General features: G+C 43.0%; 1 protein-coding gene across 4 annotated transcripts in view; it reads left to right on the plus strand.

The window, feature by feature from the left end:
* The window catches only part of LOC131258372 (uncharacterized), a 199,496-nt gene that overhangs the window by 137,557 nt on the left and 44,015 nt on the right, over nt 1–17,924 (plus strand). For 2 of the 4 annotated variants that reach the window (XM_058259652.1, XM_058259654.1), the window contains one exon: nt 7,175–7,414. The exons of the other annotated variants lie outside the window; for them this stretch is intronic. In XM_058259652.1, coding sequence (XP_058115635.1) covers nt 7,175–7,414 — 240 coding nt within the window. The remainder of the gene's footprint in view (nt 1–7,174; nt 7,415–17,924) is intronic. 4 annotated transcript variants of the gene reach the window in all.

The following is a 17,924-nucleotide window of genomic DNA, read 5'->3' on the forward strand; positions in this document are numbered from 1 at the left end:
TTACGAGTTGGTCATACTCAGTCTAGCTTACAACCCCCTAACTCGGGCAGATAAGGCCACACCCCCTTCTAACCGACCACGACATAGTGGGAAACATAGTCTACTGGTATTTGGCACTCGTGCGCCCATGCATCCACTCGGTCTAGACGTTGGAGCATCTCTTAGTACCAAAAAGGTTATCGTACTTTCACCCAAGGACATCTTATGTGCCCACAGTGATAGAACCAAGTATTTTCGGTATCCAATTTGGCCATCCACGATGTGCCTATGGAGGCCACGACCCTGATGTCGCTAGGGCGTACAGTGATTGTGTCACACAAATGCAAGATACATTAATCATACCATCCAGTCATGTATCAGTCCTGTGCATACCGCGCGATCATGTGGGGCACTCCGTCTCACAAGGAGTCCTATAAATATCTCAGCCCAATGACATATGCTATGATTAATCATTCCTCATAACAGGCATACAAATGATGGGTATGGGCATGTATTTTGGTGCAATACTAAGCATGTTCTCAGTGTGTCCTACTAGACGAAGTACACTATCATGATTATCAGATATAGCATGCGATGATCGGCCTTAACCGGTGAGTTACTTACAAGAGTAGGGGCTGAACACTACGCCCCACTAGACATATAGAAGTCCATATGGAATGGTCCATGTTAGACTATCATAACCTACTCAAGGTATTAGAATATCAAATATCCTAAGGCGGGGTCCCCTGCAAGGACGGTGGATCTAACCCACAAATCAAGATAAGCTTCAACAATGGATGTACCAAATTTAATAGAACATATTCTTTCATTTACGGCAAAAGGTAATTCTTATGACTACACCACAAGGTAGGTTCCGAGTTTCGGGTTACTACTAATCATGGTGGGAAGCATTATCATCAATGGGGGCCCAACAGTTTATGTTGGCCCAATGGGTGTTACTAACATAAGTGGGGGCCCAATAGTTTGGGTTAGCCCACTGGGTAAGGGTGGAAGTGGGCTTAACAGTGGGCCCTAGGGAGGTTTACAATGGTGGACATTTAACCACTATTGTCTCCTAACGCACGGTCCATTTAGGATAGAAATCAGATTCACAACGGGGCCCTCGGCCCTTACACTAATTTGGAAAAATGGATGGACAGCGTGTATAGTACATATATCAATGTAGGCCTCACGAGGCAGCTCATAATTGGGCGTATAACACATACATCATGGTGGGTCTCTTAAGACAATGGAGCCCACAGCCCTGAAAATGGATGAACAGTGTGTATGTCACACATACATTATGGTGGGCCTCATATATTCTCAATGGGCCTCACATACAATCACAATGCGCCTCCACAAGGGCCTCTTACACATTAAGTGGGCCTCATCATGTGCGCCTTATATACAATGGGCCACATTACATGGGTGTCATATACATCAAGTGGGCAGCATCACATGGGCCTCATCACATGACACAGCGGGCCCTGTACATACGGCAGATGGGCCCTGCTATACAGCAGGTGGCCTTGCAAACAGACAGACGATGTGGATTCAAAACACATACATTTCGGTAGTCCCCACCTTCCAGACCACTAGACGGTGTGAATATAAAATACATGCATCGTGTGTGGGCCCCACGTCTACGTGTGGACGGTGTGGGTGATGCACATACATCACGTGTGGCCCCACAAATGATGTTGTGCATTCAGCACATTCAACAAGGTAGGGCCCCACCGTCCTAATGGACGGTGAGGATAAAACACACATAACAGTGGGTCCCACCGTCCCATCTGCTGGACGGTGTGGACACCACACTTGCTAGGTTAAGTCCCACCGTCCCAGATAGTGGACAGTATAGATATAACACATACCTGATGATCAGATCCACAGAACTTGCTGACGTCAATACAACAACTGTATATCTTGTGGGACCCACAGATAGACGGTTTGGATATAACACATACCTCATAATCAGACCCACAGAACTTGCTGACATCAGTACAACAGCTGTATATCTGGTGGGACCCACAGATAAACGGTTTGGATATAACACATAGCTCAGGATGGGGGGTGCATGTCCCATGGATGGACAGTAGAGACAAAACACATATATCATGTGGGTCCCCACACAGATGGACGGCATGGATGCATCATGCATCAAGGTAGGGTCCACGTCAGCGTGGCCCACCAGCTTTGAATCAAACTGATATTTGTGATTTCCTTCATCCAGGCTTGTCCAGACGGATAGGTAGCAAGCTCGTCCGCTGGACAGTCCAGCAAGGTGGGCCCATCTCGTGGACGATCAAACAGGGAGAGAGAGAGAGAGAGAGAGAGAGAGAGAGAGAGAGCGTGCGATGGAGGGCTCCGCCACTATGAGCCCTCTCTTCCATACAGTACAAAACATACATCAAGTGGGTCCCAATACATGTGGGCCCACTAATCAAAATCAATGGTGGAGATCCCTTTTTCACCAAAAATGCAAGGTCTAGATGACCTTTTCTGAATGGGAAAAGTAAACATCATGAAGGGGTCCATGGAGAATGACCCTATCATAGGATGAACATATGAATCATGGTGGGCCATCGGCCACACCTAGGGTCCAAAGTGAGATCCATACCATCAATCGGTAGGTCCCACTTGGCCCATCATCAAAACACAATCTAATCCTAAAAAACACCCACCAATTTCTAATCTTCTAGGCTCCTTGAAATGCTAAGATCCTTATCTCTCCCTTTGATGGAGGATGATGAAGGTTGAAGGGTTGGATTGTGAAATTTGGGGGTAGGAAGTGGGCCACACACTTGGGGTATTTTCTCTCCTTGGAATGCTTGGACGATCCCTCTCCTTGGTTGCTTGGATAATGGTAGAGACAATGAGAGGGAGAGAGGAATTTGTAAGAGGAGGTGACATGGAGGGTTTGGGCTTTGTTGACTTTTGGGGCCATGAGGTGGCATGGGGTATGAGTTGCCTTAACTTGTTGGTAAGAAAGGGATGGGATAGGTATGGGTTCATTTGACTTGGTGAAGAGAGAGGTATGTGTGAGTGATCGGTTGTACTTGATTGATTGATGTGATAGATTGGGTAGAGATTCTCTCAGAAATCGCAACACGCCGCATTTTCCTCGAATTAAACGTGAGCCCATTACTCCTAGCCTGGCTATCGCATCGGTGTGCAGGATGCAGCGTTGGAACTGCGGTGATAGCGCAGTCGCAATGGTACAAGTCTCAAGTCGAGTTGACTCAGATCTATGGGATGTGACTTAGGGTCATGCACAAATACTGACTATAGGTCGCGGGTTGCCGGAATCCGATGGGGAGGATCGCAGAAGTCTAAGGAATGATAAGGTCTAGGATACAGGCCTTACATCTTACCCTCTAAAGAAAATAATCAAATTAATATGAGAATCACTGGTCAACTTTACACGTAGGTTCTTGAAATTGCTCGACAACATTGATGTTTGTAAAATTTTAGTGAGAAGTGCTTTAAATATTTACTTGAGAATGATGAAATTGTAGAAAATATTCTTGTAATAATTTCATTCCTTCTACTCATTAAAATTAATCAAAAAGTTATATATAATTGTAAGGTTATAATGAAGAAAAATTCCTTAGCCAAATCAAGAAAAAGAAAATGTTCGTCTCTTTCACAATTTGAAATAAGTGTATTATATAATCTATCATTCACGACCAACTTACATCATCATGTATTTCACTATATCATCTTATATTATGCTATTTCAGGCCGATACACAAAATTGATATGAGACCAATATGATGGGGTTTTCCTCCTCAGTTCAAAGGAGAGGTAGTGCAGCATGTCATAAAGCGGATGTCTTTTACCGCACCGCTCGACCGGTTAAAGAGTGCTGCTCGACCGGTCGAGGATTACTCATATCAAAGTCTAGCGACTGGGGTTTTTATTGCTTGACCAATCGAGGGCCTGGCTCGACCAGTCGAGGGCTTGGCTATACTAGTCGAGGGTTATGCAGATTATGTGCGTATTTCGTGCGGACTGCGTAAAATTGAGTCAGTTTCGCAAAGGTGCGGAAGGGAAGTTGCCTAAACTATAAATAGGGGCCCTAGGATTATTCTATGGGAATGCAAGAGGCTTTATAAAGGGTTTTAGGGTTTTAAAAGAAAGAGAGAAAGAGCAAAGAGAGAGAGGAAGCATGTGGAAGGGAGGATTCTACTCGTAGAGGTGATCTACTGTGCAGTCGATGTCTCAGCGCTTCTACGTCCTCGTGATCGGTGAGATTTCTCAATTTTCATTATTCTTTTATTATTCATTCACTCCTATGTGAGTGAAAAAGGTTTGATCCAAGCGGTGTGTGCTTGTGATCGGTTGTAACGTTCTACTTCATAGTGAATTGTTGCTTTAGACTAGGTCCCGTGGTTTTTACCTCTTTGAGGATTTTCCACATAAAAATCTCTTGTGTCGTGTGGTTTGTGCTTTGATTTATTTCATTGCTTTATTATATCCCATAATTCTAGTGTTTTTGGGGGCGAGATCCTAAGGTTTTTTGTGCAACGCTCCCAACACAATACACTCATTTCATTTATGGGTGATTACAGTACTATCAAGGGATATGTATTGATTTTTGATAAAACTTTAAATCTTGATTAGTCTTTATTGAATTTTTTGTAATAATAACAAGAACTAGTAATAAACTTCATAAAGAGCTTATATAGTAACTTTAATAGTTGTTAATATAGACCATCGGAACTTCCTCCAATTCTCTCTAGAATTTTATCTCATCCATAAAAAGGAGAAGAAGAAAACCATGTGTAGTAGAATACCAGTAAGAATTTAATCATTTGAAACATATCAATACAAACCAACTCCTCTTTAAGTAGAAACTCATGTCGGTATGTATTATTGAATTTGAAAGAGAAAAGCATGCTATTGATGTCGTAAGCATGGTTGAAATTATGGGACTAAATGATATGTGATTCCTACATCCGTGAACTTGTCAATCCACATAATCAATGCCTATGATGTTCGCATCAATCTCCTTTGATTAGGAATAATTTTTCTTTGAGTTGTGGCTACTTTTTTTCTTTTTTCTTTTTTCTTCTTCTTTTTTTTTTTCTTTTCTTTTTTTTTTTTTTTTTTTTGAGTTGTGGCTACCTTTATTGCCTACTGAACCATCATTGAGTCTTACAAAGTGTTCAACATTATGTATGTGGGACGTGTGGATATGACTTGACAATTGTAGACTAATTCTCTTTGATGATTTGAATGATCTCCTAAGGTGCTCACAAAGCTTGTTGCGCGCACACTCAACCAAGTTGAAAATCTTTCTGTGTTTTGTATTTCTACACATTGTTGCCTACTTCAAGCACCACATATTGATGATGTTTGCCATCTTTTATCTCGTATTCTTGATTGCTAATCTAAACATGTAATCCCACTTCTTCATATTCTTGTTCTATTCGGCAAGGTCTTTGGCATTTCCACCAGCTCCACTCAAATTTAATTAATAACAATGAAACTTCCCATATGCCAGTGGAGTTTCATAATTAAATGACCTCAAACGGATTTAGTTGGGACGTTCAACTCTTTGATTTGTTAAATTTGGCTTGAGATAATACATGACCCACTACATTGGCTTATCTGTCACCAATCTCATTAATAGGTTTCTTAACTATGATTAGTAATTTTAATTTGAATGTTCATTTAGGGGTCATATACGTTGCTGAAATTTAAGCTAGTTCTCATCTTCGTCCATCAAGATCTCCATATATGTTGGATAAACTAAGAATTATTTTTGGACTTCAAAATTTTAGAACCCCATGCAAACCCACCATCCACCATAACTCTACAAAGAATAAGAAGCCATCTTAAAGAATTTGTTGATACCTAGCACAATCGAATCTACACACTAATTATATGGCTGATACATCTAAGTTGAATGTGGACAATTGACCACTTATGTGATCACAAATTATTTGTACCTTTTTCACCCACTTGATGAGTCAGTGGACATAAATTTCAGGAACCACATCTACTTAATAGAAGTCCACATGAGGATGCTCCAAACCAAATATATAATAGATACACTCATCACAGAATGTGGACTGATGGCCTTTCCATACCTAATTATTACTTTTATGGATATATGGCACATTAATGAGTGAACTTTCTTGATTTTTTTGGCTTGCTCCTCCATATAATGAGGCTCACCTAGTGAATAACTTTAATCTTCAAATCTTTGCAAATATTAACATTGTTTATATGTCAATCTGCACATAGAATTAAAAAATGTTCCTGCTTCTTTTAACTATTAGTTGATGTTTTGCCTTTTTTTTGTTACTTTTATAATTGAAAATTTAATTTCTCTAAATAGTTTAAATGATATCCAATTTATATTAACCTCTAATTAGGATATCATATCAAACAGGGTGAATTTATTTATTCATCATCCTAGATCGATTAATGTCACCTAATGGATTGCAAGCGTTAATTAAAATTATGTGGTGATTGTTTCTAAACTTTAGTACATAGTTTATTTGTACTTCTGTTGGGGAGCCCATGTTTTCAAAAAAGTAATGCATATCAAGATTTAAGTAAACGGTTAATTTTAAGTGCATCTCACTAGTACGTACTTTTCAAGACACAATTGGATGCACTTTCTTTGTTAAAACGTAGAATGCATTTGGTTGTTGAACTTTGAATGAGCGTGATGGGCCATATGGTTATGAGCTTCCAACGGGCACGATTTTAGTTAAGATTCATCTAAAAAGTAATTTGATAACTCCAAGATTCAATCAAGATTTCATTCCATTTGATAAATAGTACTCACACATTTGGTCTAAGATTATAAGGAACACAACTTGCTCCTTATATGAGTAGGAAAGGAAATCATACTCGAGAGTTCCAATATGTCGCATTCATGCAAGGTTGAAATTTTTATTAGGTGGTGCCTCCTTCATACTTCCCAAGTACAAATATCAGGTTGATCTTCTCATAGTATTTGCTTCACACTTACAAAAAAATAGAGTAACTAAAAAGTATTCATTAGCCATTAACATTCCACATACATATGACCACCCTATAATTGGACCGACCACATTACTATGGATTTGCATCCGTTATTGCAGAAACTCTATAATCACACTATATTACTAGTTAATTACGTACTTATGTTGCATCATATTTTATTACTGACTTTAATTTGTGCAACTTCCTGTAGGGTTCTTAAAAGTACATAAAATCAGAGACAAGAAACGAAAACATGAATGGGCATATAAACTCATGGAGGAACTTGTGCGAAAAACTTCTCATACGGACTACAATAATACAGGGGGAAAGCCCGACTCTCATAACCAATCAACAATTAAGAGGATTGTATCAACCGAAACAGAAGAGCCAAACACTTCTCCTGAAGAAAGCAAACAAATTAATTTGCCAAACAACAATATGAAAGAAAATGGTATGTCATTCTTCTCATTTCTCTGCTTGCTATAAGAATTTATACTATCTAAATCTTAATTTTGTACACAAGATGCCATGCCCCAGACTCAGAAACCGGGCTCACAAAATTTTTGATCGCCGAATCCGATGTCTATAGCCTCCGTAGTACCCCATTCTCGGCTCCTGGCACCCATATAACAGGTTCCGATATTGGAATCCTACAATGAGGATTTCAGCATAAATTTGTTCCATAAGAATTATAACCATAAGCATAACCCACAAATAACAACTAATAACATCATCACAAATCCACTATGATAAAAAACTTTGAGTACAATGCATAAGTGAAATATAGTATCGATATTAAAAATTTCAGAAGTCAGCTACATGCTCCTAACTCAGTGCTGTTACGGCATCCTAGCGTCACCTGCCTGCAACAATCATGCATAAGCTTATAGAAAGCTTAGAGGGTGGTGTAAGTGTGTGCACAAGGTAAGTGCCAAGTATGCAATATCAGAGTTTTTTATGCGGAAACATGCTGGTAAGTACATGAATGCTATCAGTCGTACCAAGGCTATGCAATGTAAGGCCTACATGGTCAATGTCATATACGAGATGCAACTCAAGTATACCAATACTCATCTGAATCCACATAACAATACAGCTCACCTCTAGAATATCACTGGGGCCTAATACACTCTGCGCCAGCTTGCCGCCACATCTAAGCGCACAACTGGGTAAGTGGAAGAGACCTCACTATCCGCCTACCAATATCTGTCCGGCTCATCGATAGCGGACCCATTCCTCAAGCTAGGTCAGACTCAGGCGGGTAAGGCCACCCCCTTCTAACCGACCACGATACCGTTGGAGATGTAGCCTACCGGTATACTGTCCTCGTGTACTCATGTATCCACTCGGTCTCGACGTTGGAGTATCTTCCTAGTACCCTAAGGGTTTGGGGACTTTCACCCTGGGAAATCTATGGTGCCCCCATGTTAGAACAAGTATTTTCCGTATCCAATTCTGTCATCCACGCTATGCCTGTAGAGGCTATGACCCTGATGTCGCTAGGGCGTACAGTGATCTCATCACACAAATGTAAGATGCATGGATCATACTTTCCAGTCATGCATCAATCCTGCGCGTACCGCGCTCATGTGGGGCAATTCCGTCTAGCAGGGAGTCCCATGAACAATCTACCCATTGACATATCCTATGATCAATCACTCCTCATATCAAGCAAACATATGATGCGCATGGGCATGAATCATGAAGTTATATTAAGCATGTTATGCTATGATGATGTACTCTCCTCATATCAAGGATGGACCTAGATGGCTACTCATATCAAGAATGGGCCTAAGAATGAGGAGTGAGCTTTCCTCATCCACTCTATCATGTAGTAAACCCGGCTTCCTAAGGGGCCCAATAAACATTAGGTGGGCCTATTAACTTGGACAATCTATAAGGGATGATGGAAGCATCAACAATAATGGGGGGCCAAACGGTTTGGGGTAAACCCAAGAGGTAGGTCATGCTAATGTCAATGGGGACCCAATGGATTGGGATAGCCCAATAAGGTGAGATGGATCATACTAATAACAGTGGGGGCCTGATGATTTGGGTTTGCCCATTAAGAGGAGATAAGAATAGGTCTAATAACGGGCCCTAGGGAGGATTACAATGTGGACATGTAACCATCACTATCCTTATAATGTTGACATTTAACCATTATTGCTCCCAAGGCATGACCCATTTAGAACCTATCCTATAATGGGGTCCATGGTCTTTATTCTAGCTAGGAGATGGATGGTCATCATAAACATTATCACATACATCATGGTGGAATCACTCATTACAATTGGGCCTCATACAAGGGCCTCATATACATCACATTGGGCCTCACACAAGGGCCACATATACATCACAATGGGCCTCAAAAAAGGGCCTCATGTACATCACATTGGGCCTCACACAACGGCCTCATATACATCACATTGGGCCTTATGGGGCAGCCCATGATTCAGTAAAAATGGATGGGCAGCGTGTACAACATATACATTAAGGTGGGCCTCACAGACCAGCCCTATAGTCCAGGAAAAATGGATGGATAGTGTGCTTACAACACACAAGGCGGGCTTGAATTGTTTAGGTGAGCCCAGCTCATACAGCAAGTGGGCCCACAGTCCATGGCCAAACGGTGTGGATATACAACACATACATCATTGTTGGTCCCATCGTCCAGTAGGCTGGATGGTGTGGAATAAAATACATAAATCATGATGGGGTCCACGTCCCACGTGGACGGCCTGGATAAAACACGTACATCATGTGGGGTCCATGGACGGACAGTGTGAATACAACACTTACATCACGGTTGCTCCGACGGACAGTGTGAATACAACACTTACATCACGGTTGCTCCCACCGTCCAGTAGACTGGACGGTGTGGATATAATAAATAAATCATGGTGGGGTCCACGTCCTGGGATGGACGGTCAGACGGCGTGGATGTAAAATACATACATTTGTTGGGTCCACATGTGTGGCCCACCAGCTGTATTAAGCTAATATTTGTTTTTCACTTCGTCCTGGGGAGCTGGACGTCTTATGGACGAACGGGCTTAGATGGGGCATGCCATCAAGGTGGCCCCACGTCTAGCAATGGACGGATTGCCTAGATGAAACACTTATATCTGGTGGGTCCCACCATGGATGTGGCTATCCAAGGCTTGGATCAAACTAATATTTGTATTCTACTTCATCCAGGCTGACCCAAAAACAAGCAGCAAGGTGGGCTCTATTGACTGGACGTCCAAAGAAAATCTGGACAGTTTGGATTTGTTGAACACATCAAGTGGGCCACAAACATCATCATCACCAAAAAAATAGAGAGAGAGAGAGAGGAAGAGAAAAATGTGTGATGGAGGGGAGGGGCTCCGCCACTATAAGCCCTCCCTTAAGCTTTACAATACATACATTAAATGGGTCCCACCACATGTGCACCCACAAATCAAAAGAATCCATGGTGGAAATTTATTTTCTACCAACAATGAAGATTCATCCACCGATTACACTTCTTCTTGGTTCCTTAGGATGCTAAGCTCCTTGGCTTCCTCTTTGATAGAGGATGATGAAGATTGAAGGGTTAGGATGAGAGATTTGAGGCAGGGAGTGGGCCGCAAACTTGGCTATCCTTAGAGCTTCTCTTGCTTGGACGGTTGCTCTCTTTGGTTGCTTGGAAATGGTAGAGAGAATGAGAGGGAAAGGGGATGTGATGGGATGAAAAGGGATGGGTTGTATAAGAGAGGGATGAGTGTGTGTAAGAGAGAGATGGGTGTGATGGGTTGAGTGATGTGTTGTACTTGACTTACACTTGATTGATTGATGTGGTAGGTTCAGTAGAGATTCTTCTCTCAGGATTCGCAATGCGCGGCATTTCCTCGAAATATACGCGGGCTCACTACTAGCCTGGGTCTCGCATCGATGTGCAAGACGCAGCGTTGGAACTGCGGCTACGGCGTGATCGCTAGGGTATAAGTTTCGAGTCGAGTTGACTCAGATCTACGCGATGCGACTTAGGGTCACATGCAAATGCCAACTACAGGTCGCGGGTTATCGGAATTTAACAGGGAGGATCACAGAAGTCTAAGGAATGGTATGGTCTAGGATACGAGCCTTACACACGATATCAAATGGAGAATGTTATATTAAAAAGATACAAGTCAACGTAGAAAGATTCAATCTTTCTATTGATAAGAAATTAGTTTTGTGTGTGTGTGTGTGTGTGTGTGTGTGTGTGTAAAAACTAAAGTTAGATGACTATATTAAGTATATAAATATACATAACATCCATGAAGACTCATAATTGTTGATATGGATTATCTTTAGTATTTGTATTACATAAACATTCAGTCAAAAGATATTCACATGACATTGTCACATCCACAAAAAAAGAGAGAAAAGCGTAAATAATTGGGTTCCTATTATATTTAAGGCCATGATATAGAACAAGTCCTTAATGATACTACATAGAGTAACCCTTGATTTTTAGAAGTTGGTTAATGTAAATGCAAATGAATGAAGTGCAGATACAGGATGCATGCTATATAAAGGATATTGTAGACCCTAAGACCAAGGTGTAGCTTTGAAATTGATATATGTGAGGTCCATGCCCCTTCATCATGTAAGGAGAACTTTGGGCCCTCCCAAGAAGAATGATGCTCCTTGCCTTCTACATCGATAATCGACATCGATAACCAGCATCGATAATCGGCATTGATAATTGGCCTCGATAATCGGCCTACATGCAAGGCAGGGTCTTAGATGAACAACCGATCTAAACCATAATATAAGGATCGGCCCTCGACTATGGATATCCCAAATCCAGTAGCACAGAGCCATCTGTCTACGGCGATGATGGACCATGCAATATCAATGAGGCCCAAAGATTTGGGTTAACCCACGTAGAGAATGATGAGAATGGGCCAAACAAGGCCTAAGGGAAGGTCACAATGTAGACATTTAACCACCATTACCCATCAATGTGAATATTTAACCATAATTACCCATCAATGTGGACATTTAACCAACATTGCTCCTAAGAAGTGGCCCACATAGAGCCTAACATATGTGGGCTCATGGCCTCACATAAGGGCCCAATACACATCCCATTGGGCTGTATCACATGGGCCTCAAATACATCACAATGGGCTGCATCACATGGGCCTAATATATATCACAATGGGCCTTATACAAGGACCTTATATACATCGCATTGGGCCACACTCATGGGCCAATGGGCCTCTCATACATCACATCGGGCCCGATATCTGGGCCTCAAATACATCACGATGGGCCTCTCCCCTAGGCCTCAAATACATCTCAATGGGCCTCATCACTGGGCCCCAATTACATCACATCGGGCCTCATCAAATGGGCCATAAATATATCACATTGGGCCTCATTCAAAGGCCGCATGAACATCACATTGGGCCTCAAACATGGGTCTTATCTCATGGGCCCGAAAACTGATGGATGGCAAGGATTAAACATATATATCATGATGGGTCTCAATGGGTCCACACGTGTGGCCCGCCACATGCTTTAAAGCAAGCAGATATTTATGTTTTCTCTTCTGTCCAGGCATGCTGGACGCGTTGTTGACGGACGGCTTAGATGTAAAACACATATATCAGGGTGGGCCCCACCAGCAATGGACAGTGTAGATACAATAAATAAATCACGGGGGTCCCACAGGTGGACGGCTGGATGAAACGATACATCGAGGTGGGCCCCACCTTCTAGCAAACGAACGGGCAGAGTAGCTGAAACACATGCATTACGGTTGGCTCCAAACAACACAGTCCGAATGGGCGGTGTGGTTATAAAATAAATACATCAAGGTGGGTTACCACCATCCAGCAATCTGGACGGTGAGGATAGGGCCCACACATCATGGTCGGTCCCTCATAGGGATGAAACACATACGTTCAAGGTGGGGTCCCACCATCCTGTGTTGTGGACGGTGTGGATAAGACCCATACATCACATCTGGCCCCACAGCAGCATATGGACGGTGTGTATAAAACATGCATCAGGTGGTGGGGTCCACGTCCCCAAACAAACGGACGGTTTGGACATAACACCTCCTTATGATCAGACCCAAATTGTTGATGCCAATGCAACAGCAGCTGCTACTACATGGACGACTTGGAAAATCACATGCCTCATGGTCAGTCCACAGCTGCTGACATCAACAACAACGTCAGCTGCTGGACAACTCAAATTTACAACAAGTCATAAGGTGGGCCCCACCATCCAAAATAATAGACAGTTAGGATAAAAACCCATACATCAATGGTGATCCCCACGTTCAGATGGATGGACGAGATGAAACACATACCTCACAATCTTAGACCCATAGAACTGCTGATGCCAAAGCAGAAGGTGGAGTCCCACCATCCAGACATCTGGACGGTGTGGATTGAAATAAATACATCAAGGTAGGTCCGACCCACTGTCCCATGTGGATGGTAGGGATGGAATACACACATTAAAGGCGGGTCTACACGTGTGGGACCCACCAGCTTTTAGAAAAGCTGATATTTGAGTTTTTCCCTTAGTCGAGGGCTACTGGACGGTGCTAGCAGCTAGCCTGTCCAGGCGTGTTGGTCCCACACCGGGATGGCCACCCCTAGGACGGACGGTTTGGATGGGTCACATACATGTGGCGAGTCCCATGTGGGTGGGATCCACGGCTGGACGGTGTGAATAAAGCACATACATCATGTGGTGCCATGAGGATGGGCCACCACGGTTTGGATCAAGTTATTAATTGTGATTTCCTTCATTCGGGCCTGTCTCGCAATGGACAACAATGTGGGCTCCACCAATTGGATCAGGTGGGCCACACTCTATCACAAAAAGGGAGAGAGAGAGAGAGAGAGAGAGAGAGAGAGAGAGAGACGGTGTCTATGCGAGGAAGGAGCTCCGCCACTATGAGCTCCTCTCCATTTATAACACGTACATCAAATGGGTCACACCACAAGTGGGCCCTCACATTATCAGTTCCATGCACGAAAACACAAATTTAAATCTTAGAAAAGCACCCACCATTGGATCTTCTTAGTTCCTTGATCTCTCGAGCTCCTAAGCCTCCTCTTTGATGGAGGATGATGAGAATTGAAGGGTTGGATGGTGAGGATCTTGGCTAGGAAGTGGGCCACACTAAGCTCTCTTTAGAGCTTGGATGATCCTCTCTCTTGGGATTGCTTGAGAGAAATGGTTAAAGAAAATGAGAGAGAGGATGGGTTGTTGTAAGGGAGATGGGATGGAAGGTATGGGCTCTCTTGACTTGTTGTTAAGAAAGGAATGGCTAGGCATTGGTGTTATTGACTTTTGGGTGAGAGAGGGATGGGTAGGGTATAGGTTGTACTTTGATTGATTGATGTGATGGGTTTGTAGAGATTCTCTCAGGATTTGTAACCGACGGTGTTTCTTCAGAATATACACAGGCCCATAACTCGCGGGTCACCGGAATTCGACGGGGAGGATCGCAAGAGTCTACGGAACGGTACAGACTAAGATATGGGCCTTACCGCTCTCTCCTCTTAATAAAAAATTTCATCCTCGAAATTTGCACTATCACGCAGGACAAAGCAAGGGAAGAGATAGCATCATCATATACATATGTCAAGGCACAATCAATCTACAAAAGGATGAAGATAGCGCCCTCTAATCTTAACCTCGCAGTCCCAAGACGCATCATCAACACTATGGTGACCCTTACTGAACCTCAGATCAGAAACGATTGAAACTAGGATACTATGCAGCCTCACAATCTCAATAGTAGGGAGCTAAATCAGAAAGTCTCTAAGTTATTCAAACTCAGGGATCTAATCATTTAAGTTCTCAATAATCATAGAGTGTAGGGTAGCTATCAGCAGATATGTGATGTTATCCTTAGGTATTCCCAAGTTATGCTTTGATACTAACTTGTGTTACACCCCAAACTCGAAAACCGGGTTCACAAAATTCTCGATCGCTGAATTCAATGCCAACAGCCTCCGCAGTATCCCATTCTTGTCTCCTAGTGCCCATACACTAGATTCCGATCCGGGAATACTACAAGGAGGAGTTTCCAACGTACATTTATCTCGTAAGAAACATAACCACAAGTTTACCCAAATCACAAAGGCAACATCATCATTACATATCCATTAATATAAACATTTGAATATAGTGCTGAAAGGGAAACACATATATCGTAAATCAAAGCTCCAGTAGACAGCTGCACGCTCCAAGCTCAACGTTGCTGCAACCTAACGTTGCATGCACGCATCTATCGTACATAAGCTTATAGAAAGCTTAGAGGGTGGTGAAAGTGTATGTGCGAGATAAGTGTAAAGTACATAAATATCAGCATAAGTAGAATACTAGCAAGGCTAACAGTCATTCAATATCAGAGTATGTAATGTAGATCGGGTATGCAATGCGGAGTCATAGTGAGCAAAATATCAAATATCGAGGATGCAAAACAATATTCGATTCTGAAGAGACACGAATGCCATTAACCTTATTCAGGCTATGAAAAACAGAGGCATAGTAAACCAGATGCTATGTGCTGAGGATGCAATGAAATATGCGGTGCGAATGAAATAACCAAGCTAGAATGTGAAGTCGGGATGTAATACGTAGTATCACAGGCTATGGGTTCCATCATGAGGGACTTCTATCCAAACCAGTCTCATACCTAAATTTGGATAGCTAGACTCAATGTGATAAACTCCTGATCTTAGATTGGTCGCATGCACCAACCAAAATCCTGGCCATTGTGAAGGTACACATAACAATTACTTACGCACCACTAGCCGAGTGGATAATGAATTAATGAATAAATGAGTAAAATGTTGAGTATGCAACTCTTGCTCAATAAGTCCATATACCAGTACCATATATCTTTGGAATCATCACCGGGGTCTAGTATACTCTACACCAGCTTGTCGCCCATATCCGAGCGCACAACTGAGTAAGTGCAAGAGACCTCAGTATTCGCCTGCCAATATTGGGCCCGGCTCGTCGATAGCAGACCCATTCCTCAAGTTAGTCAAACTCGACCTAGATATTGCCCCCTCACGCAGGTGGGTAAGGTCACGCTCCATTCTAACCGACCACAACATAGTGAGAGATACTGCTTACTGGTATACTGCTCTCATGCGCTCATGTATATCCACTCGGTTTAGGGGTTGGATCATCCCCTGGCCTCGGGGGTTTAAGGATTTTCATCCAAAGAAATCTATGACTCCCGTATGCTAAAACTAAACATTTTCAGTGTCCCATCTAGTCATCCACGGCATGCCTGTAGAGGCCACGGTCCTGATGTCGCTAGGGCATACGGTGGTCATATTACAAAATGCGAGATGCATGAGTCATACCATCTAGTCATATAGCAATCCTGCACGTACCGTGCGCTCATGTGGGCAACTCCTCCTATCAGGGAGTCTCATAATAATTCGCCTTATGGCATATGCAATGGTCAAACATGCAGATGATGCGTATGAGCATGTGTCATGATGCTATGCTATCACATACTCATAATCGGTATCGATAACCGGCATCGATAATCGGCATTGATAATTAGCCTCGATAATCGGCCTACATACAAGGCGGGGTCTGTAGATGAACAGCCGATCTAAACCATAATATAAGGATCGGCCCCCGGCCGTGGATATGCCAAATCCGGTAGCACGGAACCATCTGTCTACAGCGATGATGGACTATACAACATCAATGGGGCCCAAAGATTTAGGCTAACCCACTTAGAGAATGATGAGAATGGGCCTAACAAGGCCTAAGGGAAGGTCACACTGTGTACATTTAACAATCATTTCTCATCAATGTGGACATTTAACCAACATTTCTCCCAAGGAGTGGGCCACATAGAGTGTAACATATAGTGGGCCTATGGCCTCACATAAGGACCCAATACACTTCCCATTGGGCCGTATCACATGGGCCTTAAATACATCACAATGGGCCGCATCACATGGGCCTAATATATATCACAATGGGCCTTATACAAGGACCTTATATACATCGCATTGGGCCACACTCATGGGCCTTATATACATCGTAATGGGCCACAACAATGGGCCTCTCATACATCAGATCGGGCCTGATATCTGGGCCTCAAATGCATCACAATGGGCCTCTCCCCTAGGCTTGAAATACATCTCAATGGGCCTCATGCCTGGGCCCCAATTACATCACATTGGGCCTCATCAAATGGACCGTAAATATATCACATTGAGCCTCATTCAAAGGCCGCATAAACATCACATTGGGCCTCAAACATGGGTCTTATCTCATGGGCCCAAAAACTGATGGATGGCAAGGATTAAACATATATATCACGGTGGGTCTCGATGGGTCCATGCGTGTGGCCCGCCACATGCTTTGAAGCAAGCAGATATTTACGTTTTCTCTTTTGTCCAGGCATGCTATACGCGTTGCTAACGGATGGCCTGGATGTAAAACACATATCTTAAGGCGGGCCCCACCAGCAATAGATGGTGTATGCATAATAAATAAATCACGGGGGTCCCACAGGTGGACGGCTGGATCAAACGATACATCGAGGTGAGCCCCACTCATCCTGCAAATGAACGGGCAGAGGGGCTGAAACACATGCATTACGGTTGACTCCAAACAGCACAGTCCGAATGGGCGGTGTGGTTACAAAATAAATACATCAAGGTGGGTTCCCATCGTCCAACAATCTAGATGGTGTGGATAGGACCCACACATCATGGTCAGTCCCTCACAAGGATGAAACACATACGTTCAAGGTGGGGTCCCACCGTCCTGTGGTGTGGACGGTGTGGATAAGACCCAAACATCACATCTGGCCCCACAACAATAGACAGACGGTGTGTATAAAACAAATACATCAAGAGGTGGGATCCATGTCCCCAAACGGACGGACGGTTTGGATATAACACCTCCTCATGATCAGACCCAGATTGCTG

This window comes from Magnolia sinica, chromosome 10 (assembly GCF_029962835.1).
Source record: "Magnolia sinica isolate HGM2019 chromosome 10, MsV1, whole genome shotgun sequence".
In the NCBI taxonomy this organism is placed as follows: domain Eukaryota; kingdom Viridiplantae; phylum Streptophyta; class Magnoliopsida; order Magnoliales; family Magnoliaceae; genus Magnolia; species Magnolia sinica.